At 41.1% G+C, this 15,202-nt stretch overlaps 1 protein-coding gene across 5 annotated transcripts in view; it reads left to right on the top strand.

Moving 5' to 3' along the window:
• The window catches only part of LOC112250636 (DnaJ (Hsp40) homolog, subfamily C, member 6), a 64,107-nt gene that overhangs the window by 3,063 nt on the left and 45,842 nt on the right, over positions 1-15,202 (top strand). For 4 of the 5 annotated variants that reach the window (XM_042321285.1, XM_042321288.1, XM_042321290.1 and 1 more), the window contains exon 1: positions 334-798. In XM_042321285.1, coding sequence (XP_042177219.1) covers positions 597-798 — 202 coding nt within the window. In that variant the 5' untranslated portion in view covers positions 334-596. Of the gene's footprint in view, positions 1-333; positions 799-15,202 lie in introns of those variants that run through there. The other variant, XM_042321293.1, reaches the window with a different exon arrangement.

Below are 15,202 nucleotides of genomic sequence, written 5' to 3'. Positions count from 1 at the left end.
ATAGTTTATAAGAGCCTGAAAAGTGTTCTGTAATAATATTGTTAATTTAAGCCTTAATTATTATTATGAGCATATGAGGATATTGTGTTAACTATAGGCTGTTAAAATATGTTTTTAGAAATCGATTTGGGAATATTTTCGTGTAGAATAGAATCAATTCTATGTAGGCTATCCTGTAGGCTAGATCACATCTACAGCCTATCCGACATGTATATTTTCTGACAAATATTAGCCTACTGCTTTGTAAAGAAATCACAATGAAACAGGCGATCGTTTAGTCACCTACTGCCGACATGGTGTTGTCAGGATTGGCCTGGAGCAGAAAGCCTGAAAGGACCCATTAACTCAACGGGGACTGGCAGGCATAGCGGTGGATGTGCGGCGTAGTAAATGCGATCCTGATGACAACGTTCTGCTTATGATATCGCGGAGAAAAGAAAACAGGGAGAGGCGGTGCTGGAACTGCTAGCGCATATCTGGTGGATTATTTCTAAACAGATATCTGATTTTTTTGTCGTCGGGGATATGTGCATGCAGTAGCTTTTTTTGTAGTATTTATATGTAATTCTCAAATCCACGGCGCAGAGTTGAATGAGATGAGCCTACTGGGTGGCTATAAGAAAAAGACCTGCAGTTACGATGGCTATGAATCTTTACAGTTGGTCGATAGCAGCGGTAACTTCAATAACGGGGGAGGGAGAGGCAGCGGAATCGGCGGCGGCTCGGTAGCAGCTACCCTAGGAGGACCGAAGGCAGGCCCACTGCGCGAGGACGACTGCAGCACCATGGACAGCTCAGGTAAGCAGCTCTCTCGCCATGGGAGGCGGTGTGGCACACGCGCAGCAAGCACGAACAAGCTGCGGATAACGCTGCTCTGTTGCATGCGAGGCAGAGCACGCCTGTCGCCGTGTGATACTCCCTGAAATATATTTAATTGAATAAGATGAGTGTGAACAGGTCCAAATAGGTTATCCATCTAGCCCATGTTGTCTGATGTTTGTATGTCTTGTTGCTTCCGTGCATTACATCATGTAATCGTGGTTGTCTCATTATGTAGGACTACATCGTTCTGCTTTCATTTTGTGTGAGTCGAGCTGATCTCGTCATAGTATACTTCGGGTTGAAACAACATATGTATGTCTGTTTTAGCGTCCACTACTATTCTAACAAAAAATGCTTAATGTTGCAGTCTTTTATTAGGCTACATATATTGTAATAAAACGGCAACTATTGTAATTCAACATGCACGCATTAGACCATAAACATAGCCCCTATCAATCACCCTGCTAAGGTGTAGTCCTAAGTGATTACCAGTGATAGTAATAGACAGATTGACAATATCTTACATGGCAGGAAACCCCCCACTAACCCAATAATCTAATCTAATTGTCCTTGTTCCTTTTTAATAATTCCATGTTGTGAATTTCCTGCATATACAATTGCCTATGTCAGGGGTTTTCAAACTTTTCTTGCCCAGGGACCCCTGCCCAGACAAACCGGCTACCCAGACCAGACCCCCATCAGATGTTAACAAAAGAGTATTGTCTTATCATGATAGGTGAATGTGAATGATAATGGAAAGTAGAAGTAATCAACATTTTAAAATGAATAGATTTGGTAGACAGTGTCATTATTTTGACCTCCCCACAGTTCATTGGAAGTGTGAACTAACATAGTCTATTAGCAAGAAAGGTATCTTGGCAGCGAAGAGAACATTTCGCTATTGTAAAGCTAGTTTTCTGCAATTCTACACATTTTTCCATTGAGTTGAGAGAAAATGTTGCAGTTTAGAAGCTAATTTCCAGCAATGCTACACCGTTTGTCATGAGCTGAGAGGAAATGTTAAAGTTTTAATGCTAATGCTGTGTTCCTCTCCTCAAACAAAATCAATGCCCTGAATGCCCAGTTTTTGGAATTTTCGATTCTCCCTGACTGTCTAGCTTTTATTTGATTGTTAGTTTTTCAAAGATGGTATTATAAAAAAAAGATATAGTTCAATATATTTTCTGCATGCTTTTTATCTGGTTTTGGTCATTTAAGTTGATACTGAAACAGTTTTTCTATCCAAAAATATATTGTTTTGGTAATTTAAGTTGACAGTGAAACTGTTTTTCCATCCCGCATATTATCGCTTAGACGGCCTGCCTAAGAATTTTCTATACAGAAAAAACACTGTCATTAGCTCCAGTGACTGTAATTTACTCTAGATTAAAAGGATAGTTGGAGATTTTGACATTTACCTACTTCCCCAGAGTCAGATGAACAGGAACAGCTAGCATGCTAACTGCTACTCTAGACATCCAGTCATTGCGCTAACGCTAGTTAGCATTGGCTCGGGAAACTAACTCTAACTTCCTTCATACTGGACACAGAGACATACAAATGGTATCCATATTGGTGTTCTGTTGCAGCTAGCGATATTCATCAAATAATTAATTTTCACACCAAAAAATATTATTTTGGACCCCCTGCAGTACATCGGGCCGTGGACCCCAGTTTGAAAACCCCTGGCCTATATCATGTGGAGAGTTAAATAGCCACCGTTCATTGTCAGTGAGTGAGTGGTAATGTTGTGAACAGGGCTATCCCCACTGCTCACTGCACTGCAGTGCAATGAAAAAAACTAACCTTAAGGACTGGGTCTATCTGAGCTGAGTGTCAGGTGAGTCTGTCCGGGCTAGACAGCTAGCTGGCTGGCTGGCCTCTGCAGTATGGCTGGTGCTGCTTCTGCTGTATGAGGTGGCTGAGTCTGTATCTCCAGCTTTCTCTGCTTCCATGTGTAGCTCAGTAAACATCAGAGCTCTGCAGACTCCCACGTCCATCTGGCCAGCCTTGTTACATTGGCAGGCAAGCCAGCCACACAGGCATACTGAATGACTGACTGACCAACAGACACGGAGGCAGACACAATGACAGACACAGAGACAGACCCAGAGACAGGTGGATTGACAGGTTGCAGCTAGACAGGAGGTGTCTGGTTAGTAGTTAGGTTCTGAGACTGCATTGGAGGTCTTCCCATGTAGAAAAGGTTTATATAAATCACCAATGTGTTTGATAGGGAATGACAAGACCACCGGGCACCATCCGTTCGGCATCCGAAAGTGTCTATTATGTGACAAATTTCATTTCAGAAATGCAAACTTCCCCATCTCCCCAAATCCAGGGCAGCTCTCTTACAGTAGATCTGTTTTATTGACATTAAGTGAATAATAGATGGCTGGATGGCATCACTGCAGTCTGCTGTGAATATTCGATTCTTAAATGAAGGGGAACATTGTGAAATGTGGGTGTGATATGATAGCTTTCACTCTTTCTACTGACGGAATACTTAGGAACCCTTTCTAGAGGAAGAAATGCATAATGGTATGGTGCATATCTGCTGTATCAATCATGCTTTGTGGGTGTGTATCTCCCACATAGGTCAGTATATAGGCCAAGCTGCATGTCCCTTCCAGACAGATGAATCATACACTCTTTGTCTTATCAGTAGTATCTATAATTGAAAAGCTTAGGGCCTGTTTGTTGGGACAGTTCCTGTTTGGCACACAATAGAGGCACACATGTCACTACTGCAGTACTCTGTCTGTCTGTCTGTCTGTCTGTCTGTCTGTCTGTCTGTCTGTCTGTCTGTCTGTCTGTCTGTCTGTCTGTCTGTCTGTCTGTCTGTCTGTCTGTCTGTCTGTCTGTCTGTCTGTCTGTCTGTCTGTCTGTCTGTCTGTCTGTCTGTCTGTCTGTCTGTCTGTCTGTCTGTCTGTCTGTCTGTCTGTCTGTCTGTCAGTCAGTCAGTCAGTCAGTCACCCTGCACCAGATGGAGGGTATAAATGAGAAAGGTTAGGTTTATTGAAGGAGAGAGGCACATGGAGACTGTCTGTATTGATCTCTCTGACCGACCGGGCCAAGTCTCTATCTGTGCCAGCGCCTCTGTGACTGGGTCTCTCTCTCACACATCAGAGGTGTCTGACTGGAGCAGGGTGGATGGAGGGATGGAATGGAGCAGAGGAGGTGGGTGAGAGGGGGCGTTTTGGTCAGAGTTCAGAGAGCAGTAGCTAACTAAGGGAATGCTGTGGAGGAGGCTCCATTACTTTAAAAGAGGGACACAATGACTTGTCACATAGTCTGAAGGAGGGTGGTAAATAATGTCTGAGTTACACAATGACTCTTTAGATATAGTTTCAGAAATTCTTGTTTTAACCGAATAAGATCTGTACATTTCCACTCGTGTATTAGTCAAGATGTCTGCAGATTCTCTGTGTTGTTGTCTACATACAGCTGTGGAGGAGGAGGTTCTGATGCTATGTGTTTGTGTCAGTGGCGAACCGTGGCTATTGAGCCTAGGCCTTTGTACCAAATTCAGAAATCGCAAAAAATAACAGAAACATAGCATCACTTAATGCGCTCCTCGGGCTGAGCCAGGCTTCGGGCTGCCACTCACATAGAAACAGCACCTGCAAAAACTAATGCTACCAGCAACATCAACCATACTGCTTACACAACCCATGGTAGCCTAACGCCATCACTATCACACTATCACCAAACGCGACAACAGTGACATATCAAAGGATGTGAGTGTGATAGGCTCGTGATGTTGAAAGTACAGCGAATGTGATACCAGCACACTCCACGTAGGAGGGCACTTTCTGTAAAATACATAGGACCGATAGAAAGACAGCAGTCGCACACAGCATGATGTTAAAATATAAGCAGCCTGTTCACCTGGACATAATAAGCCAATAAGTCCCAATCATAAGAATACAAAAACTCAACCATTTGCCCATAGAAATGTACAACTGTTACTTCCCAGTGCATTTGTCACGTTCAGCACACAAAGTAACCGGTGATCTAGTTTCAATGGAACAATGTTTTACACACAAGTTATTTTCAAAGTGATAACAACAGCAAGCGAGCTGCAATAAAATTTTAAAAAACACCCATTCCACTCACCAGATGATGATCATTTGAAACATCCTCATCGATAACACCTGCTGGCTGCAGCCGCTGCACACTAGCCTAAAACACAAAACTAGCTAACTAGACTGGGATTCCAAAATTATAACTTATTAACAACAAATATAACACAATATACAAACATATTTTACAAAACAGTATGCCAAATAACACAGACAAACTTTATACACAGCAAACATATTTAAGGCTTTACTTTTCAATTTGCTTCAGGGCATAACATGGCTATATACAGGGAGTACCAGTACCGAGTCGATGTGCAGAGGTGCGAGGTAATTGAGGTACCTATGTACTGTACATATATGTAGGGGTAAAGTGACTAGGCAACATGATAGATTATAGACTGAGCGGTAGCAGCAGCGTATGTGGTGAATTTGAAAGTGTGTGTGTGTGTGTGTATGCGGGTGAACGTGTGTGTGGCTTCAGTATGCATGTGTGCACATCTTATGTGTGTGTGGGAATATGTATTGTCTGTGTGTATGTGTGTGTTGGGGTGTCAGTGTAAGTATGTGTGAGTGTATGGGTCCAGTGTGTGTGCATGTAGTCCGTGTAAGAAACCTAGTTCAAAAAAGGGCCAATGCTGGTAATCTGGGTAGCCATTTAATTAGCTACATAGCAGCTTTGTTTTTGCATTCTTATGGCTTGGGGTTAGAAGCTGTTCAGGGTCCTGGTGGTTCCAGACTTGGTGCACTGGTACCGCTTGCCATGCAGTAGAAGTGAGAACCGTCTATGGCTTGAATGGCTGGAGTCTTTGACAATTTCTTGGGCCTTCCTCTTACACCGCCTGGTATAGAGGTCCTGGATGGCAGGGAACTCGGGCCACAGTGATGTTCTGGGACTTACTTACCACCAATGTTCCCTCAAAATGTTTTCGGAACTGAGAAAATGTCACATCTGCTGAGTGCAAACTTGAATGTTGTGAAAATTCTGTGCAACTTCTAGCGCGCATTAGTGTGATCACTGAGACTGTACCCGCTTTAAGTTACAGTTTCAGACAGCGGTCAAGTAGGTTACTGTGGCTATTTGATCATAATGTAGGCCCACTAGAGTGGCCTACCATCAAAGACAATGGGGGAAATGCCTCGCATAACATTTTAACATGGAAATACACTACACAACCAAAAGTATGTGGACATCTGCTCGTCGAACATCTCATTCCAAAATCATGGACATTAAAATGGATTTGGGTCCCCCCTTTTCTGCTACAACAGCCTCCACTCTTCTGGGAAGGCTTTCCGCTAGATATTGGAACATTTCTGCAGGGACTTGCTTCTATTCAGACACAAGAGCATTAGTGAGGAAGTGCACTTATTTTATGTGATTAGACCTGGCTCGCAGTCTGCGTTCCAATTCATTTAAAGGTGTTCGATGAGGTTGAGGTCAGGGCCCTGTTGCAGGCCAGTCACGTTCTTTCACACCAATCTCAACAAACCATTTCTGTATGGAACTCGCTTTGTGCACAGGGGAATTGTCATGCTGAAACAGGAAAGGGCCTTCCCCAAACTGTTGCCACAAAGTTAGAAGCACAGAATCGTCAAGAATGTCATTGTATCTTGTAGCGTTAAGATTTCCCTTCACAGGAACTAAGCGGCCGAGCCCGAACCATGAAAAACAGCCCCAGACCATTATTCCTTCTCCACCAAACTTTACAGTTGTCACTATGCATTCGGGCAGGTATCGTTCTCCTGGCATCTGCCAAACCCAGATTCTTTTTAAAAATAGATTTTTTATTTTTGCTAAAATAGTTATTATATTATTGATCGATTGACTATGACTTTTCAAATCACCCAGTATTGCTAACTGCATTTTAGCTCCAGGTAAATGTTGCAATTCTTCAGCCATTCCTTGACCTGTGACCAAAAACGAGCTACATATGGACAGTACCAAAATAAATGATCTAATGACTCTGCCTCCTCGCAGCAAAATCTGCAGAGCTGGGAAAATTGTATCCCCCATATAACATTCTATTGGTTGCAAGAATTTTGGCATAATCATTTAAATTGAAAAATTCAACGTTTTTAATCTGGCGTCGTTTTGTGTGTCAATTTATAAACCAAATACCATGGAATCGGTACATCGAAAGTCTCTTCCCAACTATTTGCAATTTATATGGCACAGCTGTCAATTGTTTGGTCCTTAAATGAAACTGGTATATAATTTTATTTATCACATTTTTTAAAAAGCAATTTCGGTCTTTAATGCAGGTCCGACAGTCAATTTCCTTAATTTCCCCCTTCCACTTGCCTCTTTCATTTTTGCGGTAATGCTGCAATTAGTTTGTTGTAATTTTGGATAGAAGCAGGGGAGACTGGCGATCCGGGGGAGGCATGAAAGCCCGACATGCCGGCTGAGGCAGGGGGGCCTGGTGATCTGGCTGAGGCATGAGAGCCTGTAGCGGCTCCCGGACCGGACGTCATTTACACTGACACAAATAAAACACTCTCTGACGCTTCCCTTATGTGAGGAAGGAACCAAGGGGAGTGACAGATATAGGGAAGATAATCAAGGAGGTGATGGAGTCCAGGTGAGTGTCATGAGGCGCTGGTGCGCTTGACGATGGTGACAGGTGTGCGGGATAATCAGCAGCCTGATGACCTAGAGGCCGGAGAAGGAGTATACCTGACAGATATTTTGGAGATTATTTCGTTTTCACTTAACCGAAAGTGAGCATTTGTAATCTGAATAAAGCGAAAAAGGCCATTCTTGAACATGGGTTGAGACATTCTTACGAATTTACTAGAGAACCATTTCAGATTTAAGTATAACTTTTGTATGACTGATGCCTTTAGTGAGAGGTCTAATGCTTTAATATTTAATCATTTCTGCCCAACCAAATTCACATTCTTTATACAAATAGGCCCTTTTAATTTTGTCTGGCTTGCCATTCCAAATAAAATTGAATATTTTTGGCTCATATCATTTAAAAAACAGGTCGCTAGGTGTAGGCAAAACCATAAGCAAATAGGTCAATTGTGATATGACTAAAGAGTTAATTAGAGTGATTTTTCCACAAATAGACAGGTATTTTTCTTTCCATTGGAGCAAGATGTTATCTATTTTTGGATGTGTATTCCGAGTATGTCCACTGGGGTCAGACCATTTGATTGGTAAAATACACGCAATGTATACAGTCATGGACAAAAGATTTGAGAATGACACAAATATTAATTTTCACAAGGTCTGCTGCCTCAGTGTCTTTAGATACTATGGAATACTGACGTATAATTACAAGCATTTCATAAATGTCAAAGGATTTTATTGACAATTACATGAAGTTGATGTAAAGAGTCAATATTTGCAGTGTTGACCCTTCTTTTTCAAGACCTCTGCAATCTGCCCTGGCATGCTGTCAATTAACTTCTGGGCCACATCCTGACTGATGGCAGCCCATTCTTGCATAACCAATGCTTGGAGATTGTCAGAATTTATGGGGTTTTGTTTGTCCACCCACGTCTTGAGGATTGACCACAAGTTCTCAATGGGATTAATGTCTGGGGAGTCTCTTGGCCATGGAGCCAAAATATCGATGTTTTGTTCCCCGAGCCACTTAGTTATCACTTTTGCCTTATGGCAAGGTGCTCCATCATGCTGGAAAAGGCATTGTTCGTCACCAAACTGTTCCTGGATGGTTGGGAGATGTTCCTCTTGGAGGATGTGTTGGTACCAATCTTTATTTGTGCTGTGTTCTTTAGGCAAAATTATGAGTGAGCCCACTCCCTTGGCTGAGAAGCAACTCCACACATGAATGGTCTCAGGATGCTTTACTGTTGGCATGACACAGGACTGATGGTAGCGCTCACCTCGTCTTCTTCGGACAAGCTTTTTTCCGGATGCCCCAAACAATCGGAAAGGGGATTCATCAGAGAAAATTACTTTACTCCAGTCCTCAGCAGTTCAAGCCCAGTAACTTTTGCAGAAAATCAGTCTGTCTCTGATGTTTTTCCTGGAGAGAATTGTCTTCTTTGCTGCCCTTCTTGACATCAGGCCATCCTCCAAAAGTCTTTGCTTCACTGTGCGTGCAGATGCACTCACACCTGCCTGCTGCCATTCCTGAGCAAGCTCTGTACTGGTTGTGCCCTGATCCCGCAGCTGAATTAACTTCAGAAGATGGTCCTGGCGCTTGCTGGACTTTCTTGGGCTCCCTGAAGCCTTCTTCACAACAATTGAACCGCTCTTTTTGAAGTTCTTGATGATCCGATAAATGGTTGATTTAGGTGCAATCTTACTGGCAGCAATATCCGTGCCTGTGAAGCCCTTTTTGTGCAAAGCAATGATGACGGCACGTGTTTCCTTGCAGGTAACCATGGTTGACAGAGAAAGAACAATGATTCCAAGCACCACCCTTCTTTTCAAGCATCCAGTCTGTTATTCGAACTCAATCAGCATGACAGAGTGATCTCCAGCCTTGTCCTCGTCAACACTCACACCTGTGTTAACGAGAGAATCACTGACATGATGTCAGCTCGTCCTTTTGTGGCAGGGCTGAAATGCAGTGGAAATGTTTTTTGGGGATTCAGTTCATTTGCATGGCAAAGAGGGACTTTGCAATTAATTTGCATTTCATCTGATCACTCTTCATAACATTCTGGAGTATATGCAAATTGCCATCATACAAACTGAGGCAGCAGACTTTGTGGAAATTAATATTTGTGTTATTCTCAAAACTTTTGGCCACGACTGTAAGTATTCGTAATATAGTACACTTATCAAATTTTGGTTTTAATCCAGAGAGGTTAGAAAAAGTATATAGATCCTCTATGAGGCTGTGGAGGAATTCTAATTGTGGATTTAAAAGAAACCATGAATCATCAGTGAACAATGACACCTTTGTTTTTAAACCCTGGATTTCTAATCCCTTAATATTATTGTTGGATCTAATTTTAACAGCTAACATTTCGATGGCAATAATAAATAGATATGCCGAAAGTGGACAACCTTGTTTTACTCATCTTGACAGTTTAAAACTGAGAAGTAGTCATTATTGACTATTTTACACCTAGGACTACTTTTCATAACTTAACCGATTTTATAAGAGATTCACCAAAATTGAAATATTCCAGGCATTTATATATAAACTCCAGTCGTACTTTATCAAAGCCTTTTCAAAGTCAGCTATGAACACCAGGCCTGGTTTCCCAGATATTTCATAGTGTTCTATTGTTTCCAGTGCTTGTGTTATGTTACCTCCAATGTAAAATAAACCTGTCTGATTACGATGAATAATATCTGACAAAACCTTTTTAATTCTATGCGCTAAGCTTTTAGCTAGATTTTATGCATCACAACACTGAAGTGTAAGAGGCCACTGAATTTGTAAATTGACAGGATCTTTATATTTACTACTTGGGTCCTGTTTCAGTAATAATGAAATCAGATCTTGAGTTTCCAATAATCTACCATGTAAGTGGTTAAAACATGCTAATAACGGTTCTCTGAGTATATCATACTTCCACTGGTTTGCCATCCAGCCCTGGAGTTTTCTCGGACTTAAAGGCTTTAATTGCGTCAAGAAGTTCCTCTGTAATTTGGCCTTCACATGAGTCTTTCTGTACAGATGTTAATTTTACTTTGTTAATAAGAAAAAAATCCATACAATTAGCTTTGGTTAGTGGAGATAGAGGAGAGTGAAACAAAAACATATGCTTAAAGTACTCCTCTTTTCTCTTTTAAAATATAATTTGGTGAATCATGAGTGACTCCATAATTTGTAAGAAGTTTCAGTAAATTCTTTCTGGTAGCATTTCTATGTTGAAGATTTGCTGCATCTTTCCCCATATTCCATCCGGTTCACTTTATTTGTATAATATATTACACTGGATCTTTCTTAAATAAGTTCCTCCATTTCTTTTTGTTTCTCCTCTAACTTATTCTGAGCCTCTATGCTGTAGTTTTTATTGCTGTCTGTACTATTAGTCCTTCAATTTCCTTTGTTAATATGGACTCTTTTGACCTACAGTTGAAGTCGGAAGTTTACATACACTTAGGTTGGAGTCATTAAAACTCGTTTTTCAACCACTCCACAAATTTCTTGTTAACAAACTATAGTTTTGGCAAGTCGGTTAGGACATCTACTTTGTGCATGACACAAGTAATTTTTCCAAGAATTGTTTACAGACAGATTATTTCACTTATAATTCACTGTATCACAATTCCAGTGGGTCAGAAGTTTACATACACTAAGTTGACTGTGCCTTAAAACAGCTTGGAAAATTCCAGAAAATGATGTCATGGCTTTAGAAGCTTCTGATAGGCTAATTGACATAATTAGAGTCAATTGGAGGTGTACCTGTGTCGTAATTTCCAAACGCCTGAAGGTACCACGTTCATCTGTACAAACAATAAACGTACATTAGTGTGAAAAGTGCAAATCAATCCCAGAACAACAGCAAAGGACCTTGTGAAGATGCTGTAGGAAACAGGTACAAAAGTATCTCTATCCACAGTAAAACAAGTCCTATATTGACATAACCTGAAAGGCCGCTCAGCAAGGAAGAAGCCACTGCTCCAAAACCGCATGAAAAAGCCGGACTACGGTTTGCAACTGCACATGGGGACAAATATTGTACTTTTTGGGCTTGCAAGCCGAGGAACACCATCCCAACCGTGAAGCATAATGGTGGCAGCATCATGTTGTGGGGGTGCTTTGCTGCAGGAGGGACTGGTGCACTTCACAAAATAGATGGCATCATGAGGAAAGAAAATTATGTGGATATATTGAAGCAACATCTCAAGACATCAGTCAGGAAGTTAAAGCTTGGTCGTAAATGGGTGTTCCAAATGGACAATGACCCCAAGCATACTTCCAAAGTTGTGGCAAAATGGCTTATGGACAACAAAGTCAAGGTATTGGAGTGGCCATCACAAAGCCCTGACCTCAATCCCATAAAAATGTGTGGTCAGAACTGAAAAAGCGTGTACGAGCAAGGACGCCTACAAACCTGACTCAGTTACACCAGCTCTGTCATGAGGAATGGGCCTAAATTCACCCAACTTATAGTGGGAAGCTTGTGGAAGTCTACCCGAAACCTTTGACCCAAGTTAAACAATTTAAAGGCAATGCTACCAAATACTAATTGAGTGCATGTAAACTTTTGACCCACTGGGAATGTGATGAAAGAAATAAAAGCTGAAATAAATCATTCTCTCTCTGCTATTATTCTGACATTTCACATTCTTAAAATAAAGCAGTGATCCTAACTGACCTAAGACAGGGAGTTTTTACAAGGATTAAATGTCAGGAATTGTGAAAAACAGAGTTTAAATGTATTTGACTAAGGTGTATGTAAACTTCCGACTTCAACTGTAAATTGCTTTTGTTTTGTAGATGAGTACTGAATTGCATGGCCTCTAAAGGCATATTTAAAAGTGTCCCATACAATAAGGGGATCTGCTGTACCTATGTTATGTCGAAAAAAGTCAGTTATGAATTATTCTGTTATCATCCTGTAGGCTTCGATTTAAATTTCCAATATCCTCACCCACATGGAAATTCTGCAAGAGTAATATATATATGCCAATTATGTGATGGTCCGACTGCATTCTGTCACCTATCAACACTATTTAAACTGTTGGTGCATGCGAGAACGACATAAGAAAGTAATCACGACGACTATCCTTACGGTGAATGATGGTGGTGGCAGAATCATGCTATGGGGGATATTGTTCAGCTGCAGGGGCTTGGAGACTAGTCAGGATCGAGGGAAAGATGAATGGAGCAAAGTACAGAGAGACCCTTGATGAAAACCTGTTCCAGAGCACTCAGGACCTCAGACTGGGGCGGAGGTTCACCTTCCAACAGGAGAACGACCCTAAGCACACAGCCAAGACAATGCAGGAGTGGCTTCGGGACAAGTCTCTGAATGTACTTGAGTGGTCCAGCTAGAGCCTGGACTTGAACCCAATCAAACATCTCTGGAGAGAACTGAAAAGAGCTGTGCATCGACGCTCCCTGTCCAACCTGACAGAGCTTGAGAGGATCTGCAGAGAAGAATGTGAGAAACTCCCCAAATACAGGTATGCCAAGCTTGTAGCGTCATACCCAAGAAGACTCGGGGCTGTAAACATTACCAAAGGTGCTTCAACAAAGTACTGAGTAAAGGGTCTGAATACTTATGTAAATATGACATTTCCGGGGGGTTATGTAAAAACCTGTTTTGGATTTGTGTGTAGATTGATGAGGGGGAGAAAACAATGTAATATATTTTAGAATAAGGCTGTAAAGTAACAAAATGTGGAAAAAATCAAGGGGTCTGAATACCCGAATATGCTGTATGCCTTAATTTCTCCAAAATATAGACTCTTAGCTTTCCTTTGACACCCAATTTGATATTCTCCTATAAACTTCACATGGTGCTCATTTATTTGATTTGATTCTAAATCCGTCCAAAAGATCTTTGTGCAAATTACTTTCAAAGAATCAATGACTAATAGTTACATTTTCAATTTGACAAATCACACTTTTCACTGATATCAATTTTAACCCTTGACCCTAAATAAAAAGGCTGAACCTTTTTCCCATCTGCATCTCCATCCCAAATCTCCCCATTGCCCCAGCAGCAAATTGGTCTACATTTAGGCTATTGTTTATATGTGTATTTCACACTAGATTGAGGTAGAAATTGGAGTATAACGCTTGTATGGATGTCAACCCCAATATATTTCCATGTCATCGTCATCAATCAATACAGTTTAAAACGCCTTTGACAACCACAACCAATTTCTGTATGCTAGCTATGCTAACAGCTTAATACGAATGGGAGTTAGCATTTAGCAGTCACTTTTTCTAAACCTGAAAAGGGACAACCTCTAAATGTTATGTAGCGAAAACAGCCAAATATATCCAAATCGGATTTTAGTAACTACATTGTGTGCCTGTTACAATAGATCAATCATAACAGATTTGACAAATATCCACTTTGTTAGATCAGATTTGTTGAATGTGCGCCAATTCAGCACCCTGCTGTCCCCCACGGTCTGCATTCCATTGACCTCTTTACTGGCATCTATCCCCATTACCTCCCAGATCTTTTTCCAGGAGATCAAACTCATTTTTGTGTCTTTGAAATCCATACACGAGGTAACATAAAGATGTATTTTATTTGTGAACTTGTTCTTATAGCCTTTTGTCAAAGTTGTCAAGGAAGTGAGTTTCTGTTTATACAGGATGTACCCCCACAACCAATCATGACAATGCGGAGCAATTTACATTGAATTATTTTAAATTTTACCTTTATTTAACTAGGCAGGTCAGTTAAGAACAACTTGTTATTCACAATGACGGCTTACCAAAAGGCAAAAGGCCTCCTGCAGGAACGGGGGATTACAAATAAAATAAAAATATAGGACTAAACACACATCACGACAAGAGAGACCTAAGACACTATACGGTGCTATGTGGAGCCTTCTGTATTGTTAAAACATTTAGGAGGCGCACGGGAACCGCCGTACATAGCTCGATTTGACCTCCATAAGCTACCAGAGCTCCCCTCCCCCAATACACACACACACACACACACGCTAGTAGCAGGACATAAAGGCAACCCTCCATTTCAGTAGGAATTCTAACAAAATGTTATTTTTACCTTCCTGATGGATTTCCTGTCTTCTGAGACTCCATAAAATGTGATGCAATCAACTCAAATGAATGCAGTCAGTGCACACACAGGTCCCTCCTAGATGCCAGAATGGAGCCGCTTTTGAAGCTTAACCGCCCACTTTGCCTGATTGATAATCTGGTATATTTAGTTATGTAGATTTCTCTGTAAAGAGCAATAGACCTACTACAGCCCTTGATCACTACTCCCCAATAACTCCTATTGGTGTGATCTGAGTGATTCAGAGTTTGTTAGTGTTAGTGGTGGTGGTATTTTTTTATGATTATTTTCATTAAATAACGTTCCTTTATCCAAGAAGTCTTGTTGAGATCAGGAGACCTCCCAGCAAACCAAAATTGGTTCTGTGAAGGTTTTCTGAACATTCGTTAGGGCGCTGCAAATATTCTCATAACACAAAAACTGTCCAGTCGTGCCGATGATTATAGAATGTTTGTGTAAAACATTCACCTGATGTTGCAAGAATGTTCCTAGAACACATTTAGTCTGTTCTTTAAAGGTTCCCAGAATGTTTCATTAGGCTGTGGGAAGAGTCTGGTGGGAACATTGTTGGGACATTCCCAAAACACAAAAACTATCCACTTGTGCAAGAAACATTTTCTTGATGTTACAAGTATGTTCAGAGAACA

Source organism: Oncorhynchus tshawytscha, linkage group LG01 (genome assembly GCF_018296145.1).
Source record: "Oncorhynchus tshawytscha isolate Ot180627B linkage group LG01, Otsh_v2.0, whole genome shotgun sequence".
NCBI classification, from domain to species: Eukaryota; Metazoa; Chordata; class Actinopteri; order Salmoniformes; family Salmonidae; genus Oncorhynchus; species Oncorhynchus tshawytscha.
The sequence above is the reverse complement of the archived record's forward strand: the minus strand, read 5'-3'. Positions and strand labels throughout refer to the sequence as shown.